The sequence below is a fragment of the Pimephales promelas genome, chromosome 22 (genome assembly GCF_988280905.1).
Source record: "Pimephales promelas chromosome 22, fPimPro1.hap1.1, whole genome shotgun sequence".
Classification (NCBI taxonomy): domain Eukaryota; kingdom Metazoa; phylum Chordata; class Actinopteri; order Cypriniformes; family Leuciscidae; genus Pimephales; species Pimephales promelas.
This window is the reverse complement of record NC_142790.1, coordinates 13931141-13954073: the sequence shown is the minus strand read 5'-3', so window position 1 is coordinate 13954073 and position 22933 is coordinate 13931141. Positions and strand designations below refer to the sequence as shown.

The following is a 22933-nucleotide window of genomic DNA, read 5'->3' as shown; positions in this document are numbered from 1 at the left end:
CAAAAACGGCTATAGCTACGCAACAGTCAGTCCAATTGACTTGAAGACTGTCGTTCGGTGTCTTTTTCCAAGGTGCCACGCTTGTCTACAAGGACATTCATGCATCTCAGAAAATATGGCCGCCATCGGCCATGAAGTTCGACCAGCTGTCAGACAAGGTTAACGGAGGCCGATTGGAAACGGCTGGGCCCTAGAGGCCAATTCGAAAGAAACGCCTCTTTCTCCTCATTCTGAGCAACTTTGTCTCCAGGACCGCCTCAATCGAATCGTTGATTAAATATTGGAGATCATTTAAAAAACTACTTTCGCAAACTAGTATAGTCTAGACAGCATAAAAGTGTGGAATCCACATGTGCCAGATGTGGGCTAGATCTGGGCCGACAACGACACATATGTTGCTGTGGAGGAGGTTTTTGGTTCAACCTCGATAACTGTTTAAGGCCTTTAAGCACATGTGTAAAAAGGTATAATAATATTTGCAAGCATGTAACCACCTAGATAATTTTTTATAATATTTTGTAATCCAAAAGAGGCGATTTACTAAGAAAATGTTTTAAAGTGCCTGGAGGGTATTAATTGCTGTGCATACATACATACATACATACATACATACAGTATATATATATATATATATATATATATATATACAGTGTTGGGGAGTAGTTAACTACAAGTAGCGAAGCTACTAACTTAACTACATTTTTAAGTAGCTTGGCAGTAGCTCAGTTGCTTTTTAAACAGTGTAGCTTTTCCAGTAGCTAACTACTTTTTGCAGCAAGTAGCGGTGTAGCGCGAGCAAAAGCTACATTGCTACATTGTCAAGCCTGCGCGAATCAGCCCGATGCAAGGATATTCTTCATCTTGTTAGATTACAAACTCATTTTTTGCCATTACCGCCACCTGTTGTTTAATCACGCATCTTGCGGCTAACGGTTCACTGACGTAAAGAAGTGGGTTGACAGTGACACACCCAGGTGATGGCAGATTTTAAGGATGGAGAAACAAACGTTAATTAGCCATGGTCTTATTTGTCCAAGTTCAATCGTTATTTTTGAGAAAATGTTCTAAATGCAATTTATGTTGAATGAATATTTCGTTCTTGCAATGTTGTTGGCTATTTGTTGCAATTTTGCACTTTTGACAAACATTCTGAGATATTTGAGTGTTGTGTGTAATAAAACAATACTCTTTGAAATCATAATTGTATTGCATTGTTTTAAACACTAAATATTTGAATTACATTCATCAGACACTTATTCAGTTATTTATAATATATAATTTATAACATCTTATAATAATAATAATAGGTAATATAATATATGTTGTTCAAAAAGTAAAAGTAGTTTCAATGTAGCTAGCTACTTTTTGATAGTAACTTGTAGTGTAGCTAACTACTTTTCCAAAAGGGTAACTTGACTGTAGTTTAACTACTTTAACGTACGAGTAGCTTGTAGCTTGTCAAACTACAGTTTCAGAGTAGCTTCCCCAACACTGTATATATATATATATATATATATATATATATATATATATATGAAGAGTTCAGATGCAAAAGCCTCTAAGTGCCATTTGAAATTTTATTCTAGAATGATCATTTTTATCAAGCTTGTATATTTAAGTTCAGTAATTTCACTTAAATGGCAACGATAATTACCTATTAATTGTTATTTAAGTGAAATTACTGAACTTAAATATACAAGTTTGATAAAAATCATCATTCAATTTCAAATGTCATTTAGAGGCTTTTGCATCTGAACTCTTCATATATATATATATATATATATATATATATATATATATGTATGTGTGTGTGTGTGTGTGTGTGTGTGTGTGTGTGTGTGTGTGTGTGTGTGTGTGTGTGTGTGTGTGTGTGTGTGTGTGTGTGTGTGTGTGTGTGTGTGTGTGTGTATTAGACTGTGCAAAGATGAATTGTGATTAATCACATCCAAAATAAAAGTTTTTATTCAAAACACACATGCATGTATATATTTACGAAAATGTGTTATTAATATATATAAAATATTTAGATTATATACAGTATTTACATGCAAATCTATACATGCATGCATATGTATTTATATAAAATAATTATACATAGCACACACATATTATGCTTATATTTTATTATATATATATATATATATATATATATATATATATAGTGATGCCTAACAAAAAGGACAAAGGATATGCGTAACATCTGGACAAAAAGGTGTTATAATTTAGTTATCCAAAGAGACTGGGATTATTAGATTAACCCTCCTGCTACCCTCAAATCTGATAAAATTTGTTTGTTTTTTTTCCCACAATTTGATTTTTTTTTTTTTACAAAGGTTTGTCTCAGGTAATTTATGTCTTTGTTCTTTGTTGACTACTTAATTAACCCTTTAAATTGACATATTATGACATTTGTGCCCTTGCCCTTGAGCACTATCCCCTCTTGTGGTATTTGATCCTAAAAACGTTTAGATTTCGAGCTCAAGACTTTGACCACTGCGCCACACCATTGCCACATCTAAATGGGATTCATGAAAAATACTAGCCTACTAACCCACTATTGGACCCTACCTGTCCATGACCTTCACGCATCTTCACAAAACTTTAACGTATTTACATTAAACCCAATTTAACATTCCGTATTTAACGCACCCTTACAGTAACGTTACATGTGGCGGAGAAATACATCTTTTTTCATTCATTTCTATCGCAATAGCAAGCAACGCCATAAATAGCGTCATTTAAAGGGGAAGCTCACTCAAGTAACAAACGAAACCAGTCATGTCAAAATAGCAGGTTGTACAAATTCAAATCTATAATGTCATAATATCTCACCTGTTCTCCGAAGTCTATGGCTATATTAGTAATGGCCAGTGGCAGCAGAAAGCGAATAAGAGGCCAGTACGCAGTGCGTGATAGACAGTCCATTATGATGAATGATGATAATAATACTTAAGCATTCGTCCGTGTCGGGCTGCATTGAAGAGTTGCTTTATGGTTTCAGGGCTTCCAGGTGCCTGTAATCAAACTGGAAAAACTGGAGACACATTCCCAGCGCTTCCGATGAGAAGGTCATCCAAACATTCCGCATTATATCATATCGACATTGACCCGCGAATTAAAGTGCTGATGTAGGAGACAGATGAAATGCAGCATTTTTATGTCTCGCGGACTGAAGGAATGTCGGCTGAGCGCGCTCGCGCGTGTTATTTATTTTCGTGTAGAACACACGTGGGACGCGTCACAAAACCAAGCCCTACTCCAGCTGTTCGCGCCAGTCACCAGGAAGAGTGAAGATTGTTTCATTATTATATTTTTTTAATTATTATTTTTTTAATGTAGGGTATATTAGTTTGTCTGTGTGTTTGAAAGATGCAATTAGAACCAAATGTCAACGGACATGGTTTAATAAGAAATATTGAGAAGTTACCTTTATATTGTTTTTAATATCTGCTGCCCTCTGCTGGATGTTACATGGAAAGACTCACTGCCAAATTATTACTCCCTCCCTCGTTTTAAAGGTGCCGTGCTTAATCCTAATAATCTCATCCCCTATCACATCCCAATCTCACCCACATCCGGTTGTTAACACCACCCCACACCTAATCAATAGCTTTCTGTTTGACATTGAGAAAGATTAGACCATTATAACAAAGACTAACACTTTGATTATAGTCAATTAATACAGTGTACAGGGGCAATTGATGGCAATTGTAACACTTGTTATTAGGTTATTAGGCCACTTTTTTCCCAAATAAGAGCACGCCACATAATGAAATTGTTCATTTTAGGATATAACGTTTCTAGATTATTTTTAGCTACGGGTTAAAATCCCTTTTACTATAAATAAGCATCTCATTTTGCAGAATCTCCTTTTGTCTGTAAATCTATGATCATACATAGGGCGAAGTCAGCAAGATTATGACACTTTTTGGTAAACTGTGTAAATATAAATGCTATCTACACTATTAAAGTTGTTAACACATGCTCAATGATGATTTCGTCAAGTATTTTTGAAGGAAAATGGGTGTTTAAAATGATAAGATTTTTTTGTTGTTGTTGTTCTTGCCGTTTTCAGGTAAATTGGGACAGATATTTTCATCTTTTGTGCTTGGATAATATAATTGCTACAACAGGATTTTGTAGGCTACACATTTTGTTTTTCTCAATATATATTTTTGCCTGTTCAAAGAGTAAAAGAATAACTTTATAAACACATTAGACACACTTAACAGTTGTTCTCAACCAGAGGGCCGTTGCCCACCAGGGGTCCTCAGTGATCTTCCAGGGGGCCAAATAACTTACATTTAAATATAAATTTGATATGAACCTGCTTCATTTTTAGTTTCAGAAAACCATTATATATTATGTATATATTCTGGGAAAAAAAACTGGGAAAGAAACTTGAACATGTTTGCTAGTTCCTTCTCAGATGACATGTTTTCCCTTTTTTCCCCCCCTTTCTACCCATAGCTTTGGGACATTTTCTGTAAAACAAAATAATTTCTCACATTATGTATCAAACGGATTAAAGGTAAAAATTGGTACAGTAATAAAACATGATTTAATATATATATATATATATATATATATATATATATATATGTATAGCTACTGACTGTATTAGATTGAAAAACCCATTGACATGGCTTCTCATTCCAGCACTTGAGTAGTAACCACGCCCACGTGGTTTTCCTTGACCAATAAAATGTTGATATTCAAATTAAGTATCCATTAGGCCTACAACATTTCAAGACCACCCACCATCATAGCAATTTAAACAAAACACACTACACCAAAAAGCGTATTTTCCAATTTTAGCTGATGTCCCTCTTTTACTGACTTCGTCCTATAATCTTTACATTCTTAGGTATAATTGTATATAGATTATTTTCAATGGAAGGCAGTTGATGAAGGTAACTTAGGCTTTATTTGGTGCAAATCAACTGAACGTTGATCACCATCACTATAGTTAACAGCAGAGGGCGCCACATACCAACGTATTATATATAAACCATCCTGTTGTGGGGTCTTTAAAATAGTCTAGTCTAGTCTGATGATCATTGCTTAGGAGAAAGGTCTTCTGTTAATTGTAGTCAAAGATCTTTAAGTACAACGATATGTAGAATATGACATTCATTTTATTTAAAAATGCATCTGTGCTCTCTCTCTCTCTCTCTCTCTCTCTCTCTCTCTCTCTCTCTCTCTCTCTCTCTCTATATATATATATATATATTCGCATTCTACATTCAATAAAACATGTGTCTACCCCAATATATAACTCCATGGATAAACTATAGGCCTAGTTAAACTCAAATGTTTATATAACACTCTAGTACTGAACTATAAGTTAGTATGTTTGATATGCTTCACTTAGTGGAACCACTCTTTATCATTTATATAATTATTTCATCATCCATATGTCTGAAGGATGTGTTGTTTCATTCATTGAAAACAAATTTCCATACACCAAAACATTGTATTTAGTACAATGGCTCTGAACTTTTTGTCTCCAAAACCACATAATGGAAAAGCCAATTTCAATTATTATGAAATAACCTAACAATTTAAGGCATCTCACAAAATCCCACGCCATTTACTGAGGGCCCCTGGTGGACCCTGTGACCCTGGTTCAGAACTACTGCTAGATGACTTTGACAAGCTAACTGTATGATGATGGTTACATTTCTTTATTGTTATGTTGCAGCAACATAAATAATCCATATGCTTCGTCACAGCCCTAAAAATAAACTCTTTTTTGTCAGCACACAAAATATATGATGAAAGAAAATAAAGAAATACATTTAAAAACACATACACAAAACAGAAAGCATACTGCTCTGTTTTATTGCTGTTTCTATTTAAAATAACAAAAATGTGTTTTCTTTTAACCCATTTTGCCTCTCTGTTGTGATATTAAAAACATAATAAGACCGAAATATATAAGATTTGATTTTGTTGTATCCTTGTCTAGGCTACTAATGTAAAAAAAAAATAATAATAATAATTAAAAATGCCATTTTCAAATGAGCCGTCAATGCTTGACAATAAAAACGCTCCGCCACTGACGTCAAAGCCAACCCACTCAACGTTTTGTCATTCCGCGAAGAAATAGTCCCATATTTATCGGATTCAGAGATAGATGCAGCATATCTTCTACGCCAATAAAGACGAATTATGATTTCAAATAAGACATTGGGTTTATTTTTTGATGTGTGAGCCTAACGAGTTGATTTAACACGCACAACAACCGTGTTTTCGTTTGGCGGGAAATTTTACTATACGTCAGTGGGCGCAGCTTGAGCTCGCGGGAGCTCCAGAACTTATTCATCCTGCCCCTGTCACACAAGCGATCAGTCTGTCCAGCCTCTGAGAGGTGCACAAGCGCACAGCCTTCATTACATTTCACATCACTTTCCATTTGACCGCGACTCTGATTCCACTTATGCGTCAAGCGACCGGAGTAATCTGTTGGATTTTAATTCTTGCATCTTATTTTTTATTGTCTTTTCATTGCATTGCGTCTCGAAAGAAGCCATTCTGAAGCTGCATTTGTCAAATACACGGTAAGTTAAGTATCCGGTATCTGATGTTGCATGCATCTTTTACACTTCAAGAGCAGCATGCGTTTGTGATGGTATGCAAATATATTTTCTTTTGTGCCGATTATCTTTTCTTTTGCATGTTGCACGCTCTAAACGAACAGTAGAATCAGGGATGCATTGAAATGTTTTGGTATTAACCCCCGCTTTGGGATTCCTTCTCTTCCTTTTTACACATGTTGTCTTTTAGTTGCACTATTTACTTCATTTTCTCACTAGTCTAAATATGTGCACTTTAGGTGAACGTTGCATATGCACCATAATAATTTCAAATTGTATTTCTCCCACAAGTGTCAAAATGCCGGTGAGTGCGAGTTTGGCGTATAAAAACTACGATTACGACTACGACTCCATCCAACCATATTTCTACTTCGACAACGAAGATGAGGATTTCTATCACCATCAGCAAGGACAGACTCAACCTCCAGCTCCCAGTGAGGACATTTGGAAGAAATTCGAGCTTCTGCCCACACCACCCCTCTCGCCCAGCCGGAGACAGTCGCTCTCCACCACCGAACAGCTGGAGATGGTCAGCGAGTTCCTGGGAGACGACGTGGTCAACCAGAGCTTCATCTGCGACGCGGACTACTCCCAGTCCGTCTTCAAGTCCATCATCATCCAGGACTGCATGTGGAGCGGCTTTTCCGCCGCTGCCAAGTTGGAGAAAGTGGTTTCCGAGAGACTGAAGTCCCTGCATGCTGCGAGGAAGGAACTGATTTCTGACAGCAGCTCGAATCGACTCAATGCAAGTTATTTGCAGGATCTGAGCACCTCGGCATCAGAATGCATCGACCCCTCCGTGGTCTTCCCTTATCCCCTCACTGGGTCCTGCAAAATTAGCAAGGTTGCACCATCGCAGCCCATGCTGGTCCTGGACACTCCACCTAACAGCTCCAGCAGCAGTGGCAGCGATTCAGGTATGTCATGCTTTATGTCACCTCTACGAATCGCATAATCTTGATCTAGCTGGTATCCTCATGTGCTAGTGCTTTCATTTAAGTGACCTTTACTTGTTGTCACCAGTGGACTTTATGCATGTTGTAGTTGCATAAGATTTCTCAGTTTCCACCTCCGAGTCAGATCTGTAGGAAACTCTGCAATGTTCAAATATCAGCTGACAGGGAAAGTGGGAGGTGACTGGAATACAGAACACCCACCCCATCCTTTGTGGAAAGCCATTAGCCAAATTCCATTTTATTCCCATTCTGCTGCATTTAAAATGAACTGACGTTTAAAGTTAATAATTCTCTTGTTTTTATGCCATTGCAGAAGATGATGATGAAGAGGAGGAGGAGGAGGAAGAAGAGCAGGAGGAGGAGGAGGAAGAAGAAGAAGAAGAAGAGGAAGAAATTGATGTGGTGACAGTGGAAAGGCGACAGAAAAGGAGTGAGACGGAGGTGTCGGATTCGAGGCACCCCAGTCCCCTGGTGTTGAAGCGCTGTCACGTCTCCACCCACCAGCACAACTACGCCGCCCACCCCTCCACACGGCACGACCAGCCGGCTGTCAAGAGGCTACGACTGGAAACCAGCAACAGCAGCAGCAGCAACACCAACAGGCACGTGAAGCAACGCAAGTGCTCGAGTCCCCGAACGTCGGATTCTGAGGACAATGACAAGCGCAAGACTCACAATGTGCTGGAGCGCCAGCGCAGAAACGAACTCAAACTCAGCTTTTTTGCACTACGGGATGAGATTCCCGAGGTCGCGAATAACGAGAAAGCCGCTAAAGTGGTTATCCTAAAGAAGGCGACAGAGTGCATCCACAGCATGCAGATGGATGAGCAGAGGCTGCTGTCCATCAAGGAACAGCTGAGGCGAAAGAGCGAACAGTTAAAACACAGGCTGCAGCAGCTGCGGAGTTCACATTAATGAATCTGTGTCACAAGAGTTCGAAAAGACTTTTAAAGAACCCCACCCCCAAGCTTTTTTATGCAAGTTAAAGACTGTTGCTGTCTATAGTTGTGATGATGTTGCATGTCCAAAGCGTTCTTTTTCTTTTGAATATTGTCAGTTCTTTCCATGTTCGAAACTGCCGAACGTTTAAAATTGAAGGCGGTTAAAATAATTTGTATTTAAGTCATTTATTTTTATTAAGAAAATAAGAAAAAAAAAACAGGGCTACACAACCCTAAAGTAAAAATCTTTTGTATGTTTTTGTATATAATGAATTAATATTTCCTAAGAAAGGTATTTTTGGATCTGTATCAGCTATTGTGTTCTCATAAACCATATTCTGTTTCACTATATGGTTTTTCCATGTTTTCACTTAATCATAAATGATTTTTTTTTTCTGAACTTGACTCTTTTGGTCTCTTTGCGCTGATCTCCTCATTCACAGATCAGACACTGTGGGGACTATTAATGCTTTGCTTGTTAGTTCACTTTATTGTACTTTATACTTATTGTTAATCATTTCAGGGATTTCCCAAGTTATAAAGGTCAGTAAGTTTTCACCTGTCTAAAATTAAATGTATAATTGCATTTTTTTAAGCACACACAAAACAAAAATATTCAATTGCATCCCCACCCAGCTAGATTTCAGCTAAAGTTGAGCTCTTTTATATTTGGCATTCAATAAGCAACAGTGTCCTAAAGTGAAAGTCAATGCAAAGGTATTGTGAGGACCGCTGCCTGGAAAGGGAATTTTGACAGAAAGTGAAGCCACTTTCAGATGATTCACCTCAGATTTTAGAGGTGAAGATGAGTCACATCATGCCACAGACCTCAATAGTTTAGAAGAAGGGCTCATGGAGCATCTGTCATGGATGTGGCAAAGCTCTAATGCAGTCTGAGCTGTTTACTTGAGCTGTAAACCACTCAGAAATCAGTGCAGCATCACTGCAGGTATAATTGTGGACTTTGTAAATTATACCTTTTAGATTTTTAAATGAGTTTTAAAAGGACATTTTAAAGGAGAAGTTCACTTAGAAAAATGAAAATTCTGTCATCATTTACTCACCCTCAAGTTGATTCAAACCTGAACTTATTTCCTCTGCTAAACACAAAATAATATTTTTAATAATATTGGTAGGCTACCAAACAGTTGAAGGACCCCATTGACTGTTTTCCCTATGGAAATCAATGCTAGCATCAACTGTCTGGTTGTCGACATTATTTAAAATATCTTGTTTTCAGCAGCAGAAAGAGATTCATAGAGGTTTGAAACAACTTGACGGTGAGTTAATGATGATGACTGAACTTTAATTTTTAAATGTTAATTTAAGGTCGCAATGTTGAAGTTGAAATTTTTGCCGAAAATAATATTTTAATAGCCATATAAATCAACAATAAAGTGTTAAATAATGACAGCGTTTAGGTAATTGTTCCGTACGATTCAGCTCGAGAGACAGTTGAAGGATTTACCTCAGGGAAACGCGATTTCTTTTCGTAAACATCTATTTTCAGTCACGTGACTGAGACCTGTTGGGCAAAACATTCACAGAACTGCAGTAGTGGAGTGTCAATTTTACAACTGTTTCACTTTCAAACCATGAATATTTAGGTCCCCAATCAAAAGAACATAAATATGTGAATCCACTTGATCCTGATACAGCACCTGCTGCAGTAACTAATACAAATATCAGCCTATAGCCTATATATATAAAAAAAAAATAAAAAAAGCGGTCCGCGATGACGAAATCTTATATAATCAATGAAGGTGTCTACACTGCACAGTGAATCTCTTCATAATTTATACACTCGATTATAACATGAGAGGAGTTATGAGTGTGCAGAACTCAGCACTGGACAAAAACTCTAGCTTTGAGTGGTAAGTGAATTCTACACATCTGATTGGCCATTGCCATGTCTGTGATTGGCTACATTACTCTAGGCTGAAGAAAGATGTTGTAAATATAATTCTGTTCACTTGTTATTTTAATTATGAATGGATTATGTTGTTTTAACGAAACTATTGGCTGACAAATAGCTAAATCACATTTAATCTTAATGGTCTTAATTGCAAAATAATAGTTTGTGAGGCATTGTTCCTATTTCACCAAGGTCCACTCACTTTAAAATTGTACTATTAAAAAAAAAAAATAAAATAAAAAAATAGCATGCACCAATAGACCTTTTCCGGTTTATATTTCCAGAGCATCAATCTTACGGATTTTTGAACTAACCGCTTGTATTAAAATCCTCCTGGTCTACTGACATTTATGTCATCCGCTTCAAATATTGCAATGCCCATGATATATTTTGTTAACTCTAAATCCACTTCACCAGATAATTACTCTTTGACAATGATGGCACAGTAGGCTTAAACAGCTACCGCAAAAAGGAATTGTAAATATGAATTTGTTTTAGGCATTAATTGTGCAACCCTAGTAAAAATAACATGGCGGGCAATAACCTTGTTGCTTTCAAATTATATACCAAGGTGTGACGATAAGTGAACATTAGATAGCACAAGTACGTCTGCCACATGTCTGGTAAAGATAACTTCATCTGGAAAGCATCTGCTGTTAGCTAACATCTGATAGACGTCTTTAAGATTTTAAGACTTTTAAGACTTTTTTTAAGATTAAGATTTTTTTTCAAAGAAAATTCCAAAAGTTCGCCATGAGCCATCTTAAAGGAGTAGTTCACTTTTAAAAAAACGTTTGCTGATAATTTACTCACCCCCATGTCATCCAAGATATCTATGTCATTCTTTCTTCAGTCGAAAAGAAAACATTCCAGGATTTTTCTCCATATAATGGACTTCAATGGGAACCAAACAGTTCAAGATCCAAAAGACAGTTTCAGTGCAAACTGCAAACTGTTCAAAGGGCTTTTAATGATTCCAGACGATGAATAAGGGTCTTATCAAGCGAAACGATCACACATTTTTTTTAAAAAAAGTTAGTTTCATAAGCTCAAATGGTCACCTTGCTCTGTTATGTGATGCGCGTTGGTGACTCTCATCAAACAGTCATCAAAATGAACGAACCTTTTCCCGAGTCAACTCAAAGATTTGTTCATTTTGATAAACGAGTTCGAACAGGAGAGTCACGAACGCGCATCACAGAACAGAGCAAGGTGACCATTTGTGCTTATAAAACTTAAACTTTTTTGTTTTTGTTTTTAAATGAGCGATCGTTTCGCTTGATAAGACCCTTATTCATCGTCTGGAATCATTTAAAGCCCTTTGAACAGTTCGCAGTTTGCACCGAAACTCTCTTTTGGACCTTGAACCATATGGTTCCCATTGAAGTCCATTATATGGAGAAAAATCCTGGAATGTTTTCATCAAAAACCTTAATTTCTGTTCGACTGAAGAAAGAATGACATGGATATCTTGGATGACATGGGGGTGAGTAACTTATCAGCAATTTTTTTTTTTTAAAGTGAACTACTCCTTTAATATTTATTTGCTGACAATAACGTTTTTACTATTTATAAAAAAAATACATTTTTTTATTATAAAGCAGCAGAACTGTTAAATAATGACAATGTTGTATGTTTCAACAATGTTCCATTCTATTCCGTTTGATCTGCTGTTGCTATGGTTACTTCAAGGGAACGCGATTTCGGTTCGCAAACGTCTATTTACTGAATATATAAATAGGCGACTGACTAACCCATCTTTTGTGTTTAGCTTACTAAAATGTTTGAAACTCTATGACGCCCCATAATTCACATCATATTTGGAAATATGTCATGTGCAGTAGTCTATTATCCTACTACAGTGTTTTTCATAACAAATTCCTGTCCTATGTTAATATAAATGTCTGATTATAAACCATTTTGTATGATGATGATGATGATGATATGATGTAGCTGTAGCCTATGTTCAGACAATTCCTGCATCAACGAGCATGCTTGTCAAAGCTTTGCACTCTTTCTCATTTGTCAAAACGCTCAGTGCTGAGCTCTATCAAATGCAATCACTGTCTTTTGCACAAATCTATTTCCATGCCGACTAACAAAGCTGTGATTTTTTCCCGACGTAGTTGTATCAGGGCAATGTGACGTCATCGACTGTATGTGACTGTATCCAGCGCGTGCCGCGGAGCGCGTGCTCGGAGCACATGGAAAAGGGCTCGAGACAAAGTGCCCAAAGAAAAACCACACACCTGAAATGGAATATCAGTTACAACTTAATCAAATCTGGAGCAAAAGGGGTAGGTTTTGCATTATTTTCCATTGCACTCGGATATTATTATTTTTTAGAAGCACACACGTGTTCATCTTATTATTGATGCATAACATGATTCTTTGACAATAGGGTAGGCTATGTGCATGGTTTTAGAAATTGTGTTAGATATATTCTGGCTTAAGGGTTTTATAATACCTATTCATATCAAGCAACTAGGAACATTGTTTATAAGCTAATACGTCTAATGTATGTCAGTCTCCTTGTATAGAAATAAAGAGCAATTCTATATTCTCACCTGTCAAAATGTAAAAGAAAGGCTATTATTTTTCAATCCAGTGTTATTTTCTTTAAAATGTTAAGTTATATTAAACCTTCTGTTAATCTGAGATTGTATTTATTTTATTTGATTTATGTTTGATAATGAGTTAAATTTATTATTCATTATTTGTCCCTTTGTCTAGATTGCTTAAACATTGAAACCAAAAATATTTTGCCAACAGCTGCAATTTGTTTGATAAAATTCCTTTTATCTACATGTCATTTGACAAAGAGATTGTGCGCAGCCATATTGCACCACTACGCTTTCATTGTTTTATATAAAAAGATTCCCCCTGCATTTAAATATTCTTCATAGCATCTCAATAGGATCTGCAGATTAATCTATTTTTTTTACCGTCCTAACATTAACCTTATTTTACCATATTCTATATTCTGATAAATGCTTGTAAGCAATTTGCATTAATAAACTAATTTCAGTTTTCGTATAAGGTATGAACAATGTTTCATCTCCAGCAAAGGGCATAATAGTTTTGTAGACAACAGAATGCATTGATTGTTTCTATTTGCGCTTTTGCATGAACAGTCTGTGCATTTCAGGTGTGTTTTTAAATCTTTACATAGATCAGAATAAACCATCTTTTTCTGTATCCGTTTTGTCAGCTGATATGTGTATGCATGCAGAGACATTGCAAAGTTGACTAACAGTTGTATGTTGTTAAGGTTTCAGAGGATTTGTACAGTATGATGTACAGCTTAGACTATTTCTATGCATTTTATTCTGCAATATTAAACACCCAGAGTGTGCATTAAAACAGTTGTGTGCAAAGAGGATCACCATGTCTAATACCTTTAGGCTCATTCATAGTATTCTATTACAGTAAAAGTAAGCATTTGCTTGTAAGCAGAAAGAAATTGGTTCCCCTACCCATCCCTCTCCAGGGTCACATGATTCCCCTTGGCAGCACACATCTGACTGAGGGAGGTAGACCACACACTAACAGAGTCAAGGTCTGTCCTGGCCTCAGGGTTAGTCTGAGACAGAGGCAAATCCTGGAGTGAAGACCACATGTCAGTTGTTTTTGCTAGGAATATAAATGTAAATACAGTGAGCATCAGATAGGACTGAAATAATAAACTATTATACATTGATTGCGACCCACAAATGTGACCAATAAGTGCTAATAGACATTCGCTTGACAGACACTTTTTATCAAGTGACCTGCTGCACTTGGCACATTAGAAGCACATTAGTTCGTCATTTAAATACCTTCTTGTCTTGTCGGACTCTTCTAAGTTTCTGCATGCAGATAGTAGTTCACTTTTTTTTAAAAAAACTTTTGCTGATAATTTACTCACCCCCATCATCCAAGATGTCCATGTCTTTCTTTCTTCAGTTGAAAAGAGATGAAGGTTTTTGATGAAAACATTTCAGGATTTTCTCCATATAATGGACTTCAATGGGAACCAAACGGTCCAAGGTCCAAAAGACAGATTCAGTACAAACTGTTCAAAGGATTTTAAATGACACCAGACGATGAATAAGGGTCTTATCCAGGCCCTAGTCATTATCTTATCTAGTCATGAATGCTCATCACAGAACCGAGCAAGGCACGCATTTGTGCTTATAAAACTTAAATTTTTTTATTTATTTTTTAAATGAGCGATCGTTTCGCTTGATAAGACCCTTATTCATCGTCTGGAATCGTTTAAATCCCTTTGAACAGTTTGCAGTTTGCACTGAAACTGTCTTTTGGACCTTGAACCGTTTGGTTCCCATTGAAGTCCATTGTATGGAGAAAAATGCTGGAATGTTTTCATCAAAAACCTTAATTTATTTTCGACTGAAGAAAGAAAGACATGGACATCTTGGAAGACATGGGGGTGAGTAACTTATCAGCAAAAGAACTTTAAATGTACTGCCAAACTTTGAACAAACCCCCTAACTTAAAAACACTAGTTCGCCTGCCCATTCAGCCTTAAAGGTTAATAGTAAACTACCCGAGGCTACCCAGGCTTGAACCTGAGCCTCGGCTTGAGCTCAGAGTTAAAACCCCCCTATATGATGGAATTTCGCATAAGAGGATAGAGATAGTTTACTGGAGGTGGAGGGCTGCTGGAGTTTGTCAATGGGATGGTGTGGTGTCTGCTGTTTATATAGTAAGTCCATAATGATGATGGACAGGACTGAACGTTTAGGCTCCTCCCCACCCTAATAAACTTTGGTGCTTTGCACTGGAAAGGTGTACTACTACTATTAGCCTATATTCTATCTGACCAGATTTATGGTTTTCATCCAGTGGACCATAAAATGGGTGAAAAAATCTCAGATACCCTTCAGGGAAAATCAAAGAACGAACTGGTGTGACGTCATTCCAAACAAAATCAGGCCTAAACAAAGTTCGCTTGGAGTTCAGCCTTGCCGAAGCGGACTTTCTGGAAAAGTTTGCTCTAGATCGTAAAGTACCTTTGGCCTGTGGCGATGACGCAATAGGTAGGTGTGCTCTGGGTCTTCGCCTTCTTTGATGTAAAAAACTCACAACACACTAGCATCATGGCGGCTCAGTTTACATGGCTCACATTTAACTTTATATTGCACCCTTTTTAAAAACCTTCATCTGATCTTTATTAGTGGATCTGTTTTGGGGAACAAAGTCTATTAAACATAGTTCTGTGTGTAACTTTTGCGTATGAAAGTGGACTCCAAGAACTCTGTTGAACTGCAGTGTAGATAAATTGGATCCATCAGCTGTGTTATAGGCTGCGAGAGAGGGTGGAACAGGCTCCTTTGGCAACACAGAGGCCGGACTGTTTTCGTTCTTTGGATGATTTTCCATGTGTTATGTAATCCCTCCCCCCAGTTTGGAATGGAGGTCTCCACTGCGGCAAGATCTGAGCACACTGCAGAACTGTGTCTTTGTCTTCGCCGTCTCTTTCTTTAACCTCTTCCCCCCTAAGTCTGGCCCCTATAATGACAATGACATCACTTCCTGCTGACATCACTCTTCTCACTGCCTATAGACATATTTGTCGTCATCTGCTCACATACTGGTCTCTTCCTTTAAATTCCTTCTACTGCTTTTATGATAAGTCTGGATAATATAGTAAAACAATATATCTCAATAGTTTTTGGTCTTTTCACAAAATGATTCACAGTTTATCCTCAAGGCTTTTAAATTCAAAGTTATAAACAATACTAACGTAATTATTTAACTGAATCGCAGAAATGAAATAAACTTTCAGCTTAAAGGGTTACTTTGCCCGTAACTGAACATTTTATGTCTTTCCAAACCCATAATGCCTGGTTCAGATTACACGATTTTAGCCTGATTTTGGCACGATCCGTTTGACGTAGGGTGTCGTGGGGATTCGAAAACGACAACGGGCGTCGGGACGCAAGATTCGATCGTATTATCTCATATAGTGTGTCATAGTTGGCGACAACCTACTTTGCATCTGCGATGCTTCACGACATCACAACAAAAAAAACTAGCATGTTTAATTTTTTTAATGGTCATCCATGACGGTTCCCTCACATATATAAGAAAATAATATTTTACCTCAAGTTTTCTTTGGAGGATTGACAGCCCATACTGTCCTCTTCTGTTTTTTTCTGAACACAGGACAGCCAATATAACACTCACCGCTTCATCCATTGTTTGTTTACGTTCGTTTCCGGAAGTCACTCGCTACTAGTTTTGCATTCTCGATGACATCACGCGCGCCGCTAAAGACGGCATGCGACGACTGGTCAGGAAGCAACGTGTAGCCTGACATGTTTCTTGTCCACGACACGACAAGATTTTAGGAGTCAAAATCACGTAATCCGACACAGTGACTATCGTAAAAGACAAAAAAACGTGCAATCTGAACCAGGCATAAGCCGTTCATTTTCGAAACCCAAATGTAGATGTTTTCAAGAAACCGGAGAGATTTCTCAGACCATGTACTTCTTTGTTGAAAGTTAATAAAGAGATCGAAAGATGAATCCTAATGAAATGAGAGGTTTAGTCAAAATTTTCTGAAGAGACACAATCGTTGTTTTTGAGTTAAAGTTAATCACAGTGACAATGTTAAAACGTGAGACCGAAGCAAAAGGAATGATTGAAAAACTATAGTTAAATTTTTTTTAGGAAACTTAGGGCTACTAAAAGTTAACGAGAGTGGAAAGTTCTGCACATAATCTACTGACGACGCACAAATGAAAGAACACGGACACAGCCAGATCTACCAAGAGCACCGCAAATTAGGCGGTGAATTGGCCTTATGCACAACTTCCTGAACTTAAGCCAGCTCCTTGTTTCCTGTCTGCCATTATTGGTCAAATTGATTAATTCAGGTGTGCTTGACCTCAGTAGTCACGGCAACAATAATCAGACATACCTGAATTAATCAAGTTTGGCCAATAATAGCAGACAGGAAACAAGGAGCTGGCTTAAGTTCAGGAAGTAGTGCAGAGCCAATAATGGTGCAAAACCAGTAAATTGACTAGCGCAAACTTTAGTAAATCACTTTGTATGAATCATGTAAATACTCTCCTCCCATAAATTTTGCATCTAAAAGGGAAACTCAAATGCATATGCAATACGGTCAGCCGCAAAAATAACTGTCCATGCCTTTTCAGCTAATTTTTCACTGCCTGTCTTGTCTTTAGTAAATCCTGATAGTAGTTTCCCAGATAGCAAACTGACATTGAATCAACGTGGAAACATGACATCGAAAAAATGTTGATCTGACATTGTTTTGCTCATCGAATTAACGTTGAACCAACGTCAGACGCGTCATTCTTTCAAAACTAACGGAAAATCAACTTGAAATCAACGTTGTTTCAACGTCATGAAAGCAAACCAATTTTCGATTTTCATTTAGCTTTGAAGAACTTATAACTTTATAACACCACCAAATAATTTTTAACATATCAACCAAGCTCTCTCTCTCTTTTGCTTTCTTTGAATCAGTTGCCCTCTCCCTTTTCTCACTCTTTCCGTCAGACAGCAGTGACGGTGGTGGCGGCGTCTGTGTTTTGCCTGGCCCTGCTGACCCTGTGCTGTTGGCTTTCTGCTTTTTCTCGGGTCGTGTTAGCTATGTGAGAGCTGGCGTTCACTGAGTGCATTCTAGGTATAAAAACAGCACTGGCAAATTAAACCCTCCAGATTTACACACTTAAAGAGACATGTTTGGACCACCAGAGTTCAGGACTCCCGCTGTAAGCCTGCTCATTTACAGTCTGGGAGTGTAAGGCACCTCTGTGAATATTTAAGCAGACCTCCCCAAGACAAACATGCAGACGCATACATGCGCGAAAGAACACGCCTGTCTTCTCAAACAGATGTTGAGGAAAGAGTCTGTGATGTTAGACTCTTCTCCAAAAGCTTGTTTTCAGAATTATAGGATGAATTATGTTTATGTACTTAGGACTCAACACTAAGGATTTTCTCTTCTGGCCCTTTCACTGGCCTCGCTCTAAGAAAACTAAAACAATCTTTTTTTTTTTAGCCATTTAAGTCTAAAAACTACTAGCCTAAATAATATTTAGAGGCTAAATAATATAAAGTCTGTAATAATAGTACAAAGGTAATAGTACAAAAATAGAACATTAGTAGAACATTAGCTATATCAGAGCTCTCAAGTGTCACGCATTGAGCGTCACACTCACTCATTTTGGTCTTTTGTATTTCTCTCAAGGAAAACCTTTTTATGATATATTTAATACCGCAGCGCCCAAAATGTCTCTTGCCGCGCCGTTCGCACTATGGGACCTGTAGGAATCAAGTTTGTCTCTCCTGGAGTTCTGCAGTCGAGCCTGCCACTTATCAGCCAATCAAAAAAAAAGAAAAAAAAAAGAAAAAAGGAAAGGGGCACCACAATAGCCAATCAGAAAATAGCACTATTGTATCTGGGTAAGATTCAACGCAACAACCAAAGGAAAAAAAAGCATATCCTGGAATTGTTCACGTTGAATTGTTGATTCTGTCTTCAAAACTTGAGAGCCCTGCTATATAATTGAGCATACCATACCAGGAAGGTATCAATCAGGATTATGAGCTATTTTTATGTTTTTATCTTTTGATTAATCACTTGGATTAATCATTCATTTTGACAGCACTAATGTTTAGTGTATATAGAGACAAGACAACCATACAAGGGTATTTGTTACTAAGCCTGGGGACACTAATTTTCTTGTCTGTTGCCCTCACAGATTCCTGCAGCTAAGCTTATGTACATTTTATTCCAATAAAGCTTACTGATAACATCCCTCTGACGTTTAACTTTTTGCACCATTACAATACAAATAGGCCCTTGTGGCATGGCCTAAGCTTTTGTCCTTTATGCACCCCCCACATCATTTTCAGTGTTTCCCACAGAATCTAATTCGGCAGATATATCGGCAGAATCTAATTCTGTGGGAAAACTGAAAATGATCGTGTCTCAGAAAATTTTGACTAAACCACTAAATTCATATGCATTAGTTTTAAGATATCTTTATGAACTTTTTGAAGAATTGCGTAGTTGTCAATGGAGGGACAGGAATCTCTAGCTCCAATTTTATATATAAAAAAAAATCTTCATTTGTGTTTCAGAGATGAACGAAAAGTCTTATGGACTTGGAATGACATGAAGGTTAGTAATTAATGACTATCCCTTTAAGTCAAGTCAAGTCGCCTTTATTTATATAGCGCTTTTTACAATACAGATTGTATCAAAGCAGCTTCACAGTGATAACATGAAAATAATTCAACAAGTTTGTTTCTAGAAGAAAATTGCGTCAATGTCCACCTTAAGTAAGGCAGATCAATAATATTGTTGAGTAAGGACCCAGACAGCCGCAGCACCAGGTATATTAGGCTGCTGTCCCTTTAAGAGCTAATGCACAGCTCCATTATGGGGGTCTATGCCTCGCCAAGACATGCATTTTGACATATTTGTGTTTAGTTCAAGTCAGTTCAAGTGTAAGATGAAAATGAGAAGTCAATTCAGTATTTGCACATAGTTTCTGTGCGTCCTTATTGTCAAGCCCCGACTCTCTATTATGTGATCTGCGATGTGTCTGTACTCTGCAGTAGAGACTATTTATGTCTGTCTCGGGCTTAAATGAAAGGGTATTTGTATATGCAATAGGTACCTCAGTGTAAGGGATGACTGTTGAATGTAAGCTGCTAAAGACTTAGTATAGACTAGTGCTTGTGACTGTATGTAAGCAGCTCAAACAGACTCAGACACACACACACGCAACAATTCCAAGCAATGTGGAAATATCTAAGGACTATTTGCGCTTGAGTTAAAGTAAATTATTTGATTTTCCACTTTTAAATTCACATACAGTATGAGAAACCAGGTAAGGAAATAAACAGCCTAGTGATTGGACAAATAATTTAATTTCTGATTGCATTTGAATTCTTTTAAACAAAAGCTTCTTTTTAAATATATTGGCATTATACCGGTTTTTCTCAAAATGAAAAACAGCAACTGGTGTTTGAAGAAGGCAGGCATCTGATGCCTGACCTGGGATGACCTGACTGTGAGCGCTGTGGGATTAGTTTATAGAGAGTTGAGCCTCAGCACACATGCTTTGACTGTTTTAACACTGCAAGCATAAGCATTGAGTAAGTGAAGCAGCAGCGTAACTGAAACAGGAGGCTCCTGTCAGCCTGGTCTCATGGTTAATACGTAGGAACCTGTTTTCAGGTATTAAAAACTGGAGGTCGACGATAAAGGATTTTGAAGGCCGATACAAATATTTTTTGGTTTTAAAATCCGATATATCGGCCGGTATTTTTTATTTTTATTTTTTTCAGAAACACGCAACAAAACATTAACAGATTTCCCTAACATTAGATATTTGTAGTTATTTATGAGTTTTAACTAAAATAATATAAGAAACTTGTTTCTTTTACTGTCGCAACAGAACTGAGGAACCAAAGCTCATTAATGTTAACGTTAGCGGTCTTCCACTGATGATAGTGGCATAGCAAGCTTTGTGGTTAGCTAGTCTATGATGAGCCATAATTTAGCAATGGATAACGTCATACTACAAATTGTAAAACATACATTTTCAACATAACAGGCCAAGGAGAGATGATGCGTCTCAATGCTATAACTGTCACGCGCTATTAAAGAAATACTTCAGTCACATTGTCAAAAGTTAAAAGGACAGTCAGTCAACGACACTAACAACGTAACGTAATTATTACTAGCTAATTCCGCTTCACTCTCGGCTCATTTAACAGCAGCAAAACTGGACATGATAGTCACAAATTTTGTCATACTTATTTGAGTCAAGACAACTGATGGGGATGTTCTTTTAATTGTTATTCAAGCAATGTATGTCTCGTGACCAACTCACCATAAACCAGTCCCTCCAGGATTTCACGATTTTTTTGTGTGATTTTTGCGATCAAAATGACTGATTTTGTGGTGGTAATTTCCAAAAATGTGTGAAAAAATTTGCCATTTATATATAACATTTACCATAACAGTATTCAGTCCTTCCAGAAAAACGCTGAGTTTTTTTGTGATTGTTGCGGGCAAAAATTGATGGATTACGCGGTAAACTACTGGCAGCTGTGGTTGCCAGCATCATACCGTAAATTTATGCAATTTTATGAGATGAAATTGCAGGAATTTGCAAAAATTGAGGGAACTTGCAAAAATTGCAGTTTGATGAAAAAGAGAAAAAAAAAGTGATTCCCCCAACATCCTGTTCTCACTAGGCTAATGTAAGAGTCATTTCTCATTACTTCCTTTGATAAGCAAGCATACTAAATCATAGAAAGTGCTGGGAATATTTAATTTCTCATCTTGTTTTATTTCAGACTGTAACGAGTGTAAATAAGGTGTGGCCCCTTTAAGAGCTGCGCGCTCCCTGTTGAACTCTCTGCAGTGTTATATATGCGCCTCGAACCCCCCATGTGTGCGGGTAATTTCTGTTTGATGCTACTTCTTATATCTTATGTTGTTTATTAAGTAACGATGTGACAGTAGAACGTGTGACAGACAGTTATACGAGTTCGATTTGTGAGATCAATTGCCTCCGTGAGTCTGCCTGGCGTCGCGTAATTGCGTCATTTCATAACGTTCCCATGGAAACAGGGGGAAATGGCTGCTCTTGTGTGAAGCAAACGCAACATTTTTCAACTTTCTGCTAAGATACATGTGACTTTTTTTGCAACGAAAATGCGAGGATTATGAAATTATGCAAACCCCGCATATTTTGCACAGAAATCGGCAATTTATGCGGCGAAAGTGCGGCGTATTTGAAAAAATGCAGCCCCCGCATAAATATGCGGACTTTGGCTGATTTTGCATTGAATTCAGCGATCGCATAATCGCGTTTTTCTGGAGGGACTGATAAACACACTTCACCGGTGATCTCACTCGCGGATAACTGATTCTCTCTGCCCGACTCTGGCTGGATCAGTTTGCAGAATGTGTGGCGCATTTCAACTCCAACAATCATGACATGGTTGAAGGGTGTTTCGTCCGTTTTTATTTTATTTTTGAAATATTCATTTATCTGCCATTATAACTGCCGATACGGATAGATTGGAAAATGCCTAATATCGGCCGATAATATCGGCCTGCCGATAAATCGGTCTGGCTCTACTAAAAACATGCTTTTGTGTTCGTTTGGAATTAAAGCGTCACCAAGTAACTTTTCCTCTGCGGTCACCCTACAGGTTGGAAGTGGAATTGTCCATTACCGCTGCTGTAAATAATTTAGCCTACTGCAGCCTAATGTGAATTTCATGAAAGTATGATGTATTACGACATCAGAAACGAAGAAAAACAAAATAATGACTATTGTAATGCTTTACATAAAGCAAGTCAAATTTGTAGTTTTCTTTTGTCTCATTAGAACTACAGAAACGCGACCCGATCTGGCAATCTTACATAGTGTGGTTATTAGGGGTGTAACGATACACATATTCGTATTGAACCATTCGGTAAGAGGCTTTCTGTTCGGTTTTCAGTTG

At 37.4% G+C, this 22933-nt stretch overlaps 2 protein-coding genes across 3 annotated transcripts in view; one reads left to right on the top strand and one right to left on the bottom strand.

Annotated features, from left to right (window-relative positions):
- LOC120476019 (progressive ankylosis protein homolog) overlaps positions 1–22933 on the bottom strand; it is a 230056-nt gene that overhangs the window by 42022 nt on the left and 165101 nt on the right. Inside the window, exon 1 of one of the 2 annotated variants that reach the window (XM_039666929.2) lies at positions 2833–3236. The exons of the other annotated variant lie outside the window; for it this stretch is intronic. Coding sequence (XP_039522863.1) covers positions 2833–2925 — 93 coding nt within the window. The 5' untranslated portion in view covers positions 2926–3236. Of the gene's footprint in view, positions 1–2832; positions 3237–22933 lie in introns of those variants that run through there. 2 annotated transcript variants of the gene reach the window in all.
- Positions 6234–8896, top strand: LOC120476017 (transcriptional regulator Myc). Its single transcript, XM_039666928.2, has 3 exons — positions 6234–6563; positions 6891–7516; positions 7869–8896. The coding sequence occupies exons 2-3, from the start codon at positions 6898–6900 to the stop codon at positions 8468–8470; spliced, it is 1221 nt and encodes a 406-aa protein (XP_039522862.2). The 5' UTR covers positions 6234–6563; positions 6891–6897; the 3' UTR covers positions 8471–8896.

Bases quoted from the DNA above. Each gene is read 5' to 3' on its own strand.
- LOC120476017 (XM_039666928.2), top strand. From the start codon at position 6,898: ATGCCGGTGAGTGCGAGTTTGGCGTATAAAAACTACGATTACGACTAC. The intron at 7,517-7,868 runs GTATGTCATGCT...ATGCCATTGCAG, and splicing joins CAGCAGTGGCAGCGATTCAG to AAGATGATGATGAAGAGGAG.